This window comes from Eubalaena glacialis, chromosome 15, assembly GCF_028564815.1.
Source record: "Eubalaena glacialis isolate mEubGla1 chromosome 15, mEubGla1.1.hap2.+ XY, whole genome shotgun sequence".
NCBI classification, from domain to species: domain Eukaryota; kingdom Metazoa; phylum Chordata; class Mammalia; order Artiodactyla; family Balaenidae; genus Eubalaena; species Eubalaena glacialis.
The window spans coordinates 87,010,679-87,026,857 of NC_083730.1; the positions used below are offsets into that span (position 1 = coordinate 87,010,679).

General features: G+C 38.1%; 1 protein-coding gene across 14 annotated transcripts in view; it reads right to left on the reverse strand.

Annotated features, from left to right (window-relative positions):
* The window catches only part of MPHOSPH9 (M-phase phosphoprotein 9), a 55,143-nt gene that overhangs the window by 13,803 nt on the left and 25,161 nt on the right, over positions 1-16,179 (reverse strand). For 13 of the 14 annotated variants that reach the window (XM_061169954.1, XM_061169953.1, XM_061169961.1 and 10 more), the window contains 5 exons: positions 15,277-15,364; positions 13,230-13,445; positions 5,878-5,925; positions 4,893-4,957; positions 3,383-3,484 (listed from right to left, as the gene is read on the reverse strand). In XM_061169954.1, the coding sequence (XP_061025937.1) occupies positions 3,383-3,484; positions 4,893-4,957; positions 5,878-5,925; positions 13,230-13,445; positions 15,277-15,364 (519 nt within the window). Of the gene's footprint in view, positions 1-3,382; positions 3,485-4,892; positions 4,958-5,877; positions 5,926-13,229; positions 13,446-15,272; positions 15,365-16,179 lie in introns of those variants that run through there. The other variant, XM_061169966.1, reaches the window with a different exon arrangement.

The window sequence follows — 16,179 nt, forward strand, 5'->3', positions numbered from 1 at the left end:
AGATGCGCTGTACCAATTTTCAGTCCAACCAGTAGTTTGAGAGTTCCTTTTCTTCATATCTTTATGAAACTTTACAATGACTGGCCTGTCTGATGGTGTGAGTGGTATCCCATTACTGTTTTCATTTGCAATTTTCTGATTATTAGTGAAATGAGCATCTTTTCATTTTCATTAGCCATTTAGGTTTCTTTTTCTGTGAACAGCTTATTCATATTCTTTTATCACTTTTTTATTGAGGAGGTTCTCTTTTTTTATTGATTTGTAGAAGTTCTTTATATTCTGGATACTAATCCTTTATTGGTTCCTGTTCACTTTAAAAATGTAGGACTTCCCTCGTGGCGCAGTGGTTAAGAATCCGCCTGCCAATTCAGGGGACATGGGTTCAAGCCCTGGTCCAGGAAGATCTCACATGCTGCAGAGCAACTAAGCCCGTGCGCCACAACTACTGAGCCTGCGCTCTAGAGCCCACTCGCCTAGAGCCCGTGCTCCGCAACGAGAAGCCACCGCAATGAGAAGCCTGTGCACCGCAACGAAGAGTAGCCCCCGCTCGCCACAACTAGAGAAAGCCTGCGTGCAGCAACGAAGACCCAACGCAGCTAAAAATAAATAAATAAATTTATTTTTTTTTAAATGTAAAATAGTTCAAGCATGAAGACATCCAGATGATACTCAGGCACCAACCAACCCGCTTTATAAAATCTTGATTCTCTGCTGTATATCCTTTAGAATTCTACGGAGCGGAACAATACAGATACCACTGAAGTCCCCCGTGTACCTTTCCAGCCTCATTCTTCCCAAAAGCAACTGTTCATGCTAAATTTGTGTTCAGCATCCCCACGAGTGCTTTTACACGTTTACTCCATCTCTATGACCTGTAAGAGCTGCAGAGCTCATTTACATGCTAACGTCGATATAACTAGTACCCAATTTCTTCTGCAACTAGTTTTTTGTTGTTGTTCCATATTATGTTCTTAAGATTAAACCATGTTGACAGGCTAGTTATGGGGTTGGCAACTGTGAGTAAAGAGCCAGATAATAAATATTTTAGGTATTATGGGCCAGATAGTCTCTGTCACAACTACTCAACTTTGTCACTGCAGCACAAAGCACCTATGGACGATACACAAATGAATAAGCTTAGGTATGTTCCAATAAAACTTTATTTCTGGACACTGAAAGCTGAATTTCATATAGCTTTCAGGTGTCATGAAATATTATTCTTTGATTTTTTTTTTCCAAACATTTAAAAACAAAAACCATTCTTTGCTCACAGGCCTTACAAAAACAGGTGGTATGGGAATTCCCTGGCAGTCCAGTGGTTAGGACTCCGCGCTTTCACTGCCGTGGGCCCGGGTTCAACCCCTGGTCAGGGAACTAAGATCCCGCAAGCTGTGCAGCCCGGAGCAAAAAAAAAAAAAAACCAAAAAACACAGGCAGTAGGCTAGATTTGGCTGGGGAGCTGTAGTTTGCCAACCGCCAATCTAGTCTGTGCACCGGCAGGCTGAGCAGTGCTATGCATAAATGTACCACGAGATACTGACATTCAGGCTGTTAGACATCTAGGTTGTGTTCATTCACTCTTCGATACATTCACAACTGGCTTCCGCTTCTATCACTCCGTGCCAACTGCTCTCCAGGTCATCAGGAACCTCCAGCTTACAAATCCAACAGACCCTCATCCTTCATCTCACTGGCTCTCTCAACAGCTGCTTCAGTCTTTCTCCTGGTTTCCAGCAGCTCTTTCTCAGGTTCCTTTGCCAGCTCCTTCTCTACCCAACACCAAAACACTGGGGTTCTTCAGAGCTTTGTCCTGGGCTTGCTTCTCACTGAACACACGCATCCATCCAATAGCTTTAAGCCCTATCCAGAAAGACGACTCCAATATCTGTAACTCCAGCCTTATTTCTGCACTCCAAACAGAAATTTATCATCACCTGCTTGATTTCCACTTGGAATTTACATGAATCTCAAACTAAAATCTTCAAGACGGAAATTCTGATCTTTACCCCATGGTCTGCTCTTCCCATCTCCTCCCTGGTTCAATGTGACACCCTTAGCTGTTCAAGACAGAAACAAAGGACTTACCTGATGGCTCCCTTTCTTACCTTGCCATCCAATTCATAACCATGTTTGGTGAGTACTACCCTCCAGAATCTTCTCAAATCCTTCTCGTCTGTCCATTTCTATGGCCACCACCCAGCTAGCACCATCTCTCTCCTAGCCCTGCAATAGCCTAATTAGTCTCTCTGCTTCTACTCTTTTCCCCTCCTCATGGCAGGTGCATTAAAAAAAATAGAAATCAGGTGACACAATTTTACTATATAAAACCCGTCAAAGGTGTCCCAATGGACTTAGAGTAAAATCCAAACCCTTGACCCTGGCTTAGAAAGCTATGTATGATGGGTCTGTGATTTTATCTGGGGCTCCTTTATCCCACATGAGCCTCCTCTGGGTTCTTCAAACATAAGACTAAGCTCTTTCCTACCTCAGGACTCAGCAAGAGCACTGTCTCTGCCTGGAACACCCCTCCCTCCACACCTCCCACCTGAACGACTCTGCACGTCTTCCCTCTCCGTTAACGCGTCCCTCCACAGAAAGGCCCTTCTCTGACTCCAACTTTAGCCCTCCTTTTTGTTCAATCTCAAATGTCCAATTTCAGTTATTTACATTATCTTATCTTTCAATAATTCATTATGTCCTACTAATATTAATTAGTAAAGATCTAGAAAAAGTTTCTAATTTGACAATTACAACTTAGGTTAACATTTGCAAGTTAATCTTTTTCTGATAAAACATCAATATTAGGAAGTTATGACCTACTTATTGAATACTCTTTATTTACATCAAAATCACAATAAAAACAATTCTAATATGAAAAAAACTTACTGTATAAATGAATCATCAAGATAATGCTCTTAGATTATAACAAAGCTAATTTGGAAAAACTAAATAGAAAAATCCACACAACGTAATGCAGATCCATCTTCATAATTCCTTCCATTAACATGGGAATAAAGTTTCTGGAAGTTTAGGGCTAAAAGACCTTTTGAGATGTTCTAGCCCAATGTCCTTGTTTTTACAGATCATAAAACTGAGCTCCAAAAAATTAAGTGATTTGCCTAAGGTCACACAGCTGGGCAGAGTCAAAAACCATAAAACATCCCAATTCTCCTCACTCCCAATCTGATTCTACATTACCTTTCGGCAAATGCCTCTGCATATGAGCTTTCACAATATCTAACAGTTAGATGTTTTTACGCATCAAGTTCTGTGATGACATTTAACTGTGTCTTCCTCACGATTTAGACAGATGAGTGTCTCAATTCAATTACAGGGTGCACCTATTACTAGCTTTACAGAGAGATTAAACGAAGTAACTTACTTGGCACGTGAGGGTCTCATAGGAGTTTTAGAATTATGACGAAGACTTAACATATTTTCATGCTCTACTTGCTTGACCTGAGCTTCAAGTTTTGAAATTGTTCTAATTCAAAAGCAATAAGATAAATTAAGTACATTTCAACAAACTTAAAATACAGCTCAACTACAAATTACTTATTTAACAGACGCTTCTAGGAAAGGGGTGACAAAAGAGCTGCACATGCATAAACCTTTTTCATAGTAAAAAGCCACATTACACTTTAAAAAGCTGGAAAAAATCAGGGAGAATAAATAGGAAGGCAAATAGAAAAAACTCTACAAAGGAGCATTTCATATGCTACAAGTAAAGGAAAAGGGAACAACAAATACATTTAATACAGAAAGTAAAAAAAAAAATTTAGAAATTTTACTACAGATAAAAACACACAGTATAAATTAAATAAAAATAAAATAAATTCAAGCAATCAAATAAATTGCAATTCTAACATGTTTAATTCTAATGTGTATGTATTCATACGAAATATACACGGGTAAGGCTCTCACAAAAGAGGAAGCAGGCTTACCATCCAAAGCAGAGCTATTAAAAAGAACTTCCTGTTCTGAACAACTCTCAACCTATAGGCAGCTCATCTAATTTGTGCTGTGTTCAGAATAAAAGCTTATCTTCAAGCTTACCAAGAGAAAATAAGCACTCTGGCCAGTTAATTGTTTAGCGGATATCTTGGCATTCTTTCTGTCTTTTAGAACTTTGAATATGTCTCCATCTCATCTTTTAAACTTAAATTCTTACCTACTCTGTTGCAAGGAAGGTTTGAGGGAGAAAGCTCTAACAGGGCTAATGCTTATACCAAACTGATAACAAACGATCCCTAGAATTGAATGCTTCACAGAAAAGACTTGAGCAGACAAGAAAGCTAGACAGTGTTCCTGTTCTTCCCTATGAGAAGTCCTTAAGAGTGCAATAAAATCTCTAAATCAGGGACATCACTTATCTCCAAATAAAACTACAAAAATATACACTAAAGCCAATTAGAAATATCTAATCATTTGCCATAGGGACCACTTAACGACTGTTCCTTCCCTAAGTAAGCAAATCAGATCATGAATACAGTCCCCAAACCAGGTCTTTAAGAAAGTAGATAACCACAAAATTGGTGTGAATGCTACTTTCTTTTGGAGCACAAAGATAATTCAGTGAATTAGACTACTGCTTAAAATTCTTTTCAATGATTTAATATCACTTAGGTTTTACCTATGCTAAGTAAATACATAATGTTTGGGGACATGCACACCTTTCAGGCACAGCCACCAATATATTCTAATCATTTAAAAATCTTTGGCTAAAATCAAATGTATTTCCAGGTGAAGGGAAGATGAGGATTAAAATCGAATCTCAAAGTGCTTAAAAATCCCCAAGAAAAGTTTTTTCATCACTTTTAATATAGACACATATTTAAGGCCTGAAAGAACAGTTAGAGGCATTTGCTTATTAGTAAGACAATATATTTTACCTTTTCAAATCAGAAATCTGAGTATGTGCATCAAGCAATTTGTTCTCAGTTTTATTTAATGTATCCTATGAAAATAAAGGAAAAATTCAGATAACTGAAGATAAATATTCAGATGTATTCCTTTTATTTTAAAATGCATAATATAAAACTAATCTAAGACTACACGAGAGAGCTACAAAGAAAATTATGCAGATACTCAGCAAGTACGGCATCAGCCACAGAGCCAATATACATAATTCAAGGGAAAAAATGAAGAGCAAAACACTGGTTTATACAAATAGCTGTGTGTAAGCCCCCTGTTTAATAAGCAAAGCCTATTATGCTTTGTTTGATTAGAAACAGTGTTAAAATGGACATGTTTTAAACACAAACTTGACTAAAACCTCAGTAAATGGCAAAGCGAATACCTGCAATGATGAGATTTCAGAAATAACAATCGGCCCCTGAAACCCCAGACATCTTGGCTACCTAGCTATGCAGGTCTTTTCACTAACCTTGAATAATCACAACCCTGCATTTTATGCAACAGAACTACTTGGACCCCACTTACTTATTGTGGGGTTTCACTGAACTCAAATACGTAGATCCCAAACAGAGTTTTAATTAAGAATTTAAACATAATTAACTCAACCCCACAAAAAGCTAATGTTTTGAAAAACAAAACCTTATTTTTAAGTAGTATTAAATAATTATTTGCATTTGTATGGTATTTTACCCTCTTCTAAAAATTTCATCTCATCTCAAATGCAATAGCCATTCAATAAATATTTGTTAAATTAACAAATTCAACAAATTTGTGAGTTAAATGGGCTGATATTTGAAAACAAGGAAACTGACACGAGAGGATAAGTGAGCGGTCTAGTTCAAAGAGCCAGATGGGGACAGAGGAGGGGAAGAGAAAGGGAGAAAGGGTCAGATCTCTCGACTTCCAAACTAATGCTTTTGCCCCGACAGGAAGTTCAGAACATGAATGATCAACTGTTACCTTTACTCTTTCGTGTTCTTTTCCAAGGGACTCATACTCTCCTAAAAGCTACAAGGAAAAACAAAGAATTGCACCACAAAATTAAATATTATAATATCAACGGAGGGACAGTCTGTAAAATAACTGCGCTTACTCTTCAACGATGCCAGTGTCATGAAAGAAAAAGGTTAACACATTGTTTCAGATTAAAGGCAACTAAAGAGATGAGTGAATGGATCCTGGACTGGGGAAAAAGGTGACATAAAGGAACAATTTGGATATGGACTGCATCAGTATTAGATTTCTTTATTTGGATAATTTTTCTGTGACTATGGATGTATTTCTTAGGAAACACATACCAAAAGTATACGAGTAAAGGTGCTCAATGTCTACAACTTACTCTCAAATGGTTCAAGAAAAAAAATATATATATATATATGTGTGTGTGAAAAAATATATATATGTGACATGATAAAGCAAATATGGCAAAATGTTAACAACTGGTGATCCTAGGATATAGGAGTACGACAGTTCCTGCAAGTTTTCTGTAAATTTGAATTTATTTCAAAATAGAAAGTAAAACAAACAATTTCAGTCAATGCCCTTTAAGTAAGCAGTATTTGAAAAGATTAAAATGTATTTGCATTGTTCTCTTTGGAATTGTTGCACACTACCTTTTGTTAAGTTAGTTCCACAGAGTAAAGGTACAATCCCCAAAGTCTAATATAATTAGGTAATTTATTTAAAAATACATAAGTGAGACTTCTGGTGAAAGAAGAGAGATTCATCACAGGATTTTCTTTTTATCCAGAGATCCCACTAAATTAACAATGAAGCAATTAAAGAGAAAACAAAAGAGGTAACAGCAACGAGTGAGAGATTTCAATGAAGATGCAACAAGGCTACAACTTCCAGAGTCTGAATAAAGGATGCTAATGGCAAGTAGGCTGATCTCTTCATAACCCTGAGAGGCTCACAACTTGAACCCCAGGTTCAGTGGTGGGCAGGGTTGAAGCACAAGGCTGACCACAGGAAACTGGCTCAAAGTCCTGGGTTAGAGCCCAGGGCCTTTTCCCATCCCATACAGCAGTGGACTGTTCAGCCAGGCAATAGGGCATAGAAGACATGACTGTGAGAGAAAAATGCAACTTTGGAAACACAAGTATGATAGCGGGGTGGGAGGGGGAGGCAAAGAGATAAAGAGAAAATGACTAAGGAAAAGTCTTCAAAAAAAAAAACCCACTTGACTCTCCCCTCCCTCACTGCCACCAGAGCCTGGCTGATAGGTTCCAGACAAGAAACCAGAAGACTTTTCTTTGGGAAAACTGAACAACCCCAGAAAAAAAGACACATTCACACCTGGAGGTTCCCTAACCAAATGCCTGGTGCATCACTTACGACTGCTTGTAAGTGAAGGTACCAGGAAGTAAGTCCCATCTGTGCACACAGAGTCTCCAAATAGCTTTTTACTGCCTCCCTCTTAAATGTGAACCTACCAAAGAACCAACATTTGAAAAAAAAAATTCCATATGAAACAGACTTCAAATCAAAATGAAAGGTTAACTTAGACGAAATAATGAACCAAAACTAAAGAAAAGTATCAAAAGAAAGCTATTATTGGGACCTCCTTGGTGGTCCAGTGGTAAAGAATCCGCCTTACAATGCAGGGGATGTGGGTTCGATCCCTGGTCAGGGAACTAAGGTCCCACACGCCACGGGGCAACTAAGCCCACGTGCCACAACTACTGAGCTCGCGTGCCTCAACTAGAGCCCACATGCCGCAAGCTACAGAGCCCACGTGCTCTGGAACCCAAAGCGCCACAACTAGAGAAGAGAAAACCTGCACACCACAGCTAGAGAGAAGCCCACGCGCCACAACAAATGATCCCACGTGCCTCAACGGAGATCCTGTGTGCCGCAACTAAGACCCAACACAGCCAAAAATAAATAATAAATAAATCTTTAAAAAAAAAGAAAGCTATTATTAATATCCTCAGAGAAATAACAATGTTATATTCACAAAACAAGAACAGAAAGCTTTGAAAAACTAGCAATCAGAGAATAAAGAGCTCTTAGAAAGTAAAAATGAGAAAAGACATAATTAATACTAAGACTGGAAGATAAAGGACAAAGAGGCCATGATGAACACTAAAACATAAATAAGTCTTAGGGAATCAACCCATGCAATACAACATCTACTCATAAAAGTTCCAGAGAAAGAGAAGAGAGAGAGGCAGGAAATTAATAGAGAAATAACATCAGCAAGTTTTGTAGAACTAAAAGACATTAATTTCCAGATTGGAAGAACCTATGCCCCAAACACTGTTATGGACTATCAGAATACCAGGAATAAAAAGAAGATGCTAGAAAGCTTCCAGAAGGCTAGTCATGAAAGGCACTGTGGCTGTCAGGAAGCTCTTTCAGGACGCCTGTCCTTGGTACTCAGCCATTATGCTGCAAAGAAGCCCAAATGAGGCCACATGGAAGGAAACATAGAAAGAACTGCAGCCTTAGTCGACAGCCATCATCAAAGGCCCCAACTTCTGAGTTTCCAGCTAAGGTCCCAGATAATGCTGGGCCGAGATAAGCTGTCCCTGTTAAGCCCAGTCCAAGTTCCTAGACCACCGAGCCCATGAGCAGAATATGTCCAGTTTGGGGGTCATTTGTTTTGCAGCTCTGGTAACTGCAAGGACACCCTAGAGGTACTTGCACACGTTGGCAGAGGAGATACATACAGGAATGGTCATGGGAGTGCTGCTCATAGCAGCAACAAAAAGAAACTGGAAGCAGGAAAATGGATAAATAAATTGTGGAATACTCACACAATGGAATACTACACAGGGATGAAAACAAGTGAATTAGTGCTGTATGTATCAGCTTGGATAAGTCTTACAAAGGAAACAAAGTTTCAGAACAGTAAATACAGTATGATAGCATTTATAGTTTTAAGATATGCCAAACAAACAACACTGACTAAGCAACCATACAAACATGATGATACAAAGACAGACATTTACTTCTAAGAAGGCAGAGGTAATCAGAAAAGGTACGTGGAGGGCCTCAACGGCATCTACAGTATTTTAATTCTTAAGGTGGGTGGTGGGTCTACATGTATGTGTTATATTATTCTTTATACCTTTGTATATACCAGAAATATTTCACATACAAATGTTTAAATAAAAAAGAATTAAAACTACATGTATCAACACGGCAAATCTTAGAAACAATGTTGAGAGAGAAAAACAGGTGGTAGAAAGATACAGTGCAATACAATTCACATATGGTTTACAAACATACAAAACATTACTATATATTGTTTAAAACAACGTGCATATATAGTAGAAGTAAAAAGAACAGTGGGGATAACCAAGAGCACGTTTAGCATAGCAGGCACCTCTAGGGTGGGAGGGAGAGGAGTAGAAGGGTGTCTTTCAACAGTATCTACAGATGGCCAGCATATGGGGATTTAATGCATTACTCTATACCTTTCTGTGCGCTTAAAATATTTGACATGATAAATGTGGAAAAAGTCAGTGTTATCCCTGGAAATATTCATGTAATTTCAGCTGAAAACAACATTCTACCTATCCTTTGTGCTTCACTGCTACTCAAATAATGATGGGTTTTTAATTAAAGACAATGACATCCCAGAAGCAATGAACATACCTAGATCTTAAGTTTCTAAATACCATCTTCCACTTAAAGGAACCAGGGCTCCAGGGAAAAATGACGGACTTAGGGCCGGGGCTAGAAAAGTACAAGATGGGCCTGGAACATCTGGCTATGGCAGGAAGTCTAGATGTGCTCAAAGAATGACGAACCTGTCAAAAGGCCACAGAAGCCAGCTTCACACGTACCCCTCAGGCCAAAGCTAAGACAAAGCATCAAAATAATAAACAGAGTAAAAAAGACTACCTCACTGAATAAAATAAGAATCCATGAGTCCACGCTGATAAGCAGAAATAAAGAAGAAAGGAGGACTACTCCCTGCAGTAAAATGTAGAGGGAATCATAGAATTAGAAAAAACACCCTTTGGCAGCCGCCGCAGTAACTCGTGGTTTCAGGCAAGACACATCAGGGCATGCTACAGTTAGTGGGTAAAAGTTTGATGAGAAAAAGGTGATTTACAGAGTCTTAAATTACCCTCTCATAAGTTACATGTTAACTGCAGTGGGGGAGGGGCAGGATATAACTTTACAGTGGAGACCCCTGGCAAACCCCACCTTCACCAAGTGACTGGAGTTGACACTCACACAGTTTACACGGGCCTCCTAACCGGAAGTGCTAAGAGGGGCTCCTGTGCATCACGACAACCCAATCTAACCGCGAAGAAACACACACCCAAACTAAGGACCATTCCACAATGTGCTGGCCAACGGACTCTCTGTGATGACAGATGCGGTCCCCATGCGCTGCCCGACACCGCAGCCACTACCTACGTGTGACCGCTGAGCACTTGAAATGTGGCCAGTGCAACTGGGGAACTGAACTGTTTGTTTTACTTAACTGTAATCAGTGTAAAGTTAAATAGTCACATGTGGCTAGAGACTACCATGTTAGAGGGCGTAGTTCTATAAAATAATTAGTCTATGATCTTCAAAGAGTTTTAAGGTTATAAAAGACAGAAAAACTGAGGATCTGCTCTAGGTTAAAGGAGATAAAAGAGATGTGACAACTCAGTGCAACATGTAGTCCTGGATCGGATCCTGAACAAGGGAAAAAAAGTTTCTTTTGGTACAAGGAATACTTGTGGTATAATTTGCAAAAAATTGAATGGCATGTATAAATTAGATTACTATATTAATGTTAATTTCCTAATTTTGCTATGGTTATATAAAAGACTGCCCTTGTTTTTAAGAAATAGACCTTGAAGTATTTAGAGATGAAGATGCATTATATCTCTAACTTACTCTAAAAAAGTTTGGAAAAAAAAACTTTTTTTTTTTTTTTTAAATCTTTAAACTATACGTGGACCGAATGATAAAGCACATATTATAAAATGTTAACTTTCAGAATCTAGGTGAAGGGTATATGAAAATTATTCACACAATTTTTGCAACTTTCTGTAGGTCTGATGTTAAGAAATACAAGTTTTAAAAACCAGGAGCTCATGTACTCACACACACTAAAATTATACTATTAATGTGTATGAATGAGAACAGTAATAACCAAACCATGTAAAGTTCTAAACAAATATGGCACACTGAACGGAGTGTTCATATGCACTCCCTCCTGAAACTTTACTAAAATGACTATAAAGGAATAAAAAACATAGGGCTTGCTGGTATGATATGCCCAAAATGGTACTTTACCTCTGTGATTTTCCTCCTAATAACCCTAGTCTAACCATGAGAAAAATATTAGACAAATCCCAAGGGACATACTGCAAAATACCTGCCCAGTTCTCCTCAAAACTGTCAAGATCATGAAAAACAGGAAAAGTCTGAGAAACTGTCACAGCCAAGAGGAGCCTAGGAAGACATGAAGACTACATGTAATCTGGTCTGCTAGAGGGAGTCCTGGAGAAAAAGAACATTAGGAAAAAAGCAAGGAAATCTGAATAAACTGTGGTGTTTACTTAATAATAATGTATCAATATTGGCTCATTGGGACTTCCCTGGTGGTCCAGTGGGTAAGACTCCCCGCTCCCAATGCAGGGGGCCTGGGTTCGATCCCTGGTCGGGGAACTAGATCCCACATGCATGCTGCAACCAAGAGTCCACATGCCTCAACTTAGAAGGCTGCATGTGGCAACTAAGACCCGGAGCAGCCAAAATAAACAAACATTAAAAAAAAAGAAAATTGGCTCATTAATTGTGGCCAAGGTATCATACTAATGCAAGATGTTAATAACAGGGGAAATGGTGTGGGGCATATGGGAACACTCCACTATCTCCTCAATTCTTCTGTAATTCTAACTGTTCTAAAAAATAAAGTATTTTTTAAAAAGTAAAGTGTGACTGCAACTATAAAAGCTTTCAGATATGGAAGGCCTCAAAATTTGTCTCTTATGCCTTCTTTTTCTCAGGAGATGTACTCTAGCAAAACAGAGTTAAACCAAGAAAGAAGATATAGAATCCACACAAAAGGACAGATTCAATACAGGAAAGAAGTGAAGACAATTCCCAGGATGATGACAAAGGCAAGTCCTAGAAATCTGTGTATCAGACCTCAAGGGCAATCAGTTCAGACTGAAGCAAGGATACTGGGGAGGCGGGAGGAAAGGAAGTGCTATGCATGTAAAAAAAACTAAGCAAGCAGATAAAAAGACAAGGCAATTATTAAGTCTAGGAAAAATAAAAATTGTAAGAGAAAGGAAATGCAATCACTGAACACTGCAACTTAGCTCTGAAAAATATTTGCATAGACATAAGAAACACCGAATTCTGATTCATTTATAAATGATAATATATCATATTTAAAGTCTAAGACACCACTAACTAGAAATCATGCTATTTAATATTATTTACTAAAATACTAAGAGGAAAAAGTGCTGCCAATTAAAATATGACACTATAAAGATGAATTCCAATTTCTGAGTTGTTCAAACATAAAAGAATAAGCTTCTCAGAATCAATTCAATATATCAATCACACTGGAAAGAGGGGGGGAGTGTTTGTTTGGGGAGCAAATGGTATAAGAAAGCTACACTGTGACCTTGCACAGAGGGTAGTCAATATATAATGTCTGAAACTGATGGGGGAAAAAAAAAGAGCAATGTAAGTTTGTTACTTAGAAACATGGAGCAAAACTTTAGAAGGAATGGCTAAAAGAGCTGAAAATAACGGCTTCTAGGGTAGAGGACTCCAAGATAGGGAGAGGTGAAGAAGATTGTTGTTTCTCATTTGATATTTGACCATTTAAACCATTTACATGTATTACCTTCATGAAAATAAATTTTAAAAAACAAAGCAGCAAGAATCAAATCTAAAGCTATGAGGAAGAAAATATCAACAGCCGAAATACTTTCAGATTTTACTTTAAAAAAAAAAAAAAAAACCTAAGCCAGTTTCAATGTTATACAAATCTAAATTTTAAGTGAAATTAAATCAAAGTGAAAAATTTTATCAAGCCTGTTCTAAATCTGGTCCGCTGTACCTGCCAGACACACAGATGTTGCTTTAAGATAGCTCAAAGGCTGCCCTGCTAGAGACAGAAAGGTGTGGGAGTGACACCATAGTTCTGAAAGCCCTGACTTCCTGCTTTAAGATAAGACCCAACTAACTCGATCAGAAAAGTATACGTATATTTGCAGCTACAGCAAAGTTACATAAAATGAAAATAAACATGGAAAAAATCATAATAGCTTGTAAGACTACAATATCTGAAATTACTTTTAGCCAACCACGTCACTGAGTTACTTGTCACTTACATCTTGAAACATTTTATTTTCTTGTTTTAGTCTTGCTTCTTTATCATCTGAGAGTTTGTAAGCATTCTCAAATGCCTCTTCTAAATCCTGAAGCCTAGATTTCAGTCGAATGATGGTATTGTCTTTTTCTTTATTACTTGTTCTCATTTCCTCAATTCGTTCCTGCAAAATTTTGGAGGCACTGCTGGCTGCACTGAAGCGTTCTCTAAGATCACTCTACAAAACACAGACAAGGATAATACATTGTTTTTAATAATAATAAAAAAAATAGATGTCTCAATAGCAGCTAATAATCTGTGGACATTAAATATAAAAGAAAAGTAATAAAACAAAACACATAAATGGAAATGAACAAATTTGATATTCTGTTATATCCTGGGATGGAGACTAGAAAGGATTACCCTATAGAATAATACACAGAAAACCACTGTCTGAGGCATTCTGATTCCAGGACTCACCTGTAGATGACTTTAATGAGGAAATAATAACCATGGCTATTAGGGAAATGATTCCAAAAGCACAGCTGGAATTTGTTGCCCCACATTAATATTTAGAGGGACAAAAAGCATTTCTTACCCTGTTCTCTCACTTACAATGAAAATAAAAGAGAAAATTCAAAACATCTGATAGGTCAATATTCATTCAACAATCATTAATTGCAAATCCACTAGATGGCAGGCACTAGGGTGCTAGAAATATAAGATTAACAAGAGGACTTCCCTGGTGGCGCAGTGGTTAAGAATCACCTGCCAATGCAGGGGACACGGGTTCAAGCCCTGGTCCGGGAAGATCCCACATGCCATGGAGCAACTAAGCCCGTGCACCACAACTACTGAGCCTGCGCTCTACAGCCACAACTACTGAACCCATGTGCCACAACTACTAAAGCCCATGCGCCTAGAACCCGTGCTCCACCTCAATGAGAAGCCCACGCACCACAATGAAGAGTAGCCCCTGCTCACCACAACTAGAGAAAGCCCATGGGCAGCAAAAGACCCAGCACGGCCAAAAGTAAATAAATTAAAAAAAAAAAAAAAAAAGATCAACAAGAAAGGTCCCTGACTTCATGAAGTTTATAGTTTAGGAGGAGACAAAGACAATTTAAAAAAACATCAAAACTATCCCGGTTTCAGCACCAAAAAACAACAAACAAACAAAAAACCCATCAAAGACAAAGAAACAATGTCTAGAAAATAACTGGCATTTTGCAGCAAAACACTGTTTGTAAAATTATGCACAGAAGAATAAAACTTGGTAATGCATGGGAAAGAAAAGTTATTTAAGAGGAAAAGGTTAAGCATTCCTAGTTATACACCCAAGCTGAAAATGCATCCACATAAAATCTTGAAAATATAAATATTCGTAGTACTATCATTCATAATAGCCAAAAAGTGAAAATAACCCAAACATCCATCACCAGATGGATGGATAAACAAAATGTGCTGTATCCATATTACAGAATATTATTCAGTCATAAAAAAGAGTGAAGTCCTGGTCCATGCTACACTATGGATAAACCTTGAAAACCTGATGCTCAGTGAAAGCAGCCAGACACAAAAGGTCACATATGGTTTGATTCCATTGACATCAAATACCCAGAATAGGTAAACCCATAGAAACAGAAAGCAGAGTAGTGGTTGCTCATGGCTGAGAAGAGCATGTAATGGGGGGAGGTGGCTAAGAGGTTTGGGGTTTCTTTCTGAGTGAGAAAATGTTCTAAAATTAATTGTGGTGATAGTCGCACAAATTTGTGAATATACTAAAGGCCACTGAATTATACACTCTAGAAGGATGAGTTTCATGATATGCAAATTATATCCCGAATAAAAAATAAAATTTTTAGAGGGTAAAAGTTTATAGTATCATATGAAGCCAGCAGCATTCAAAATATAAACGTAACAATAAGACATCCTAAAGGAGAAGACAAGCAACATATAACCAATGTTTTTATAAAACTATTCATTTGTCTCTAAAGTTCAATTAATAAAAAAGCTTAAATTTTTAACATTAAGCCACTAGAAAAACAAAAAATAGAGTACTTACTTACCACTTCTCTTTCCAGCAAGTTATTCTTATTTTCAAGTGTTCTCACATGACTAGTAGCTTCATTCAGAGCACTATCTAACTGGCCACATCTAGAAACCATATATTGAAACAAAACAATCAAAGACAAAATCCTTTCTCTTAAAAGTATTATAAAAATGTAACTGATTCTCCAATATATTACGTAAAACAAATTCTCCAATGTTAGCCAAGACTAAGGATGCTATTTTAGTAAAATATATCCAATGAACCTGATATTATAGTATCCGGAAAAAATTAAAAATGATATGAAAAGATCCCTAAGAAATATTAGGTGAACAAAGCAAGATATGAGCAGGTATTTGTACATTCACGTTCATAGCAGCATAAATTCACAACAGCCGAAAGATGGAAGCAACCTAAGTGTCCACCAAGGGATGAATGGATATAAACAAAATGCAGTGTGTGTGTGTGTGTGTGTGTGTGTGTGTGTGTGTGGTGTGTACAATGAAGTATTATTCAATGTTAAAAAGGAAAGAATGGCTTCCCTGGTGGCGCAGTGGTTGAGAATCTGCCTGCCAATGCAGGGGACACGGGTTCGAGCCCTGGTCTGGGAAGATCCCACATGCCGCGGAGCAGCTGGGCCCGTGAGCCACAACTACTGAGCCTGCGCGTCTGGAGCCTGTGCTCCGCAACAAGAGAGGCCGCGATGGTGAGAGGCCCACGCACCGCGATGAAGAGTGGCCCCCACTTGCCACAACTAGAGAAAGCCCTCGCACAGAAACGAAGACCCAACACAGCCAAAAATAAATAAATAAATAAATAATTTTAAAAAAAGGAAAGAAATTCTGACACATGCTACAACATGGAAGAACCTCAAGGACATTATGCTGAGTGAAATAAACCAGACACAAAAGGACAAACACTG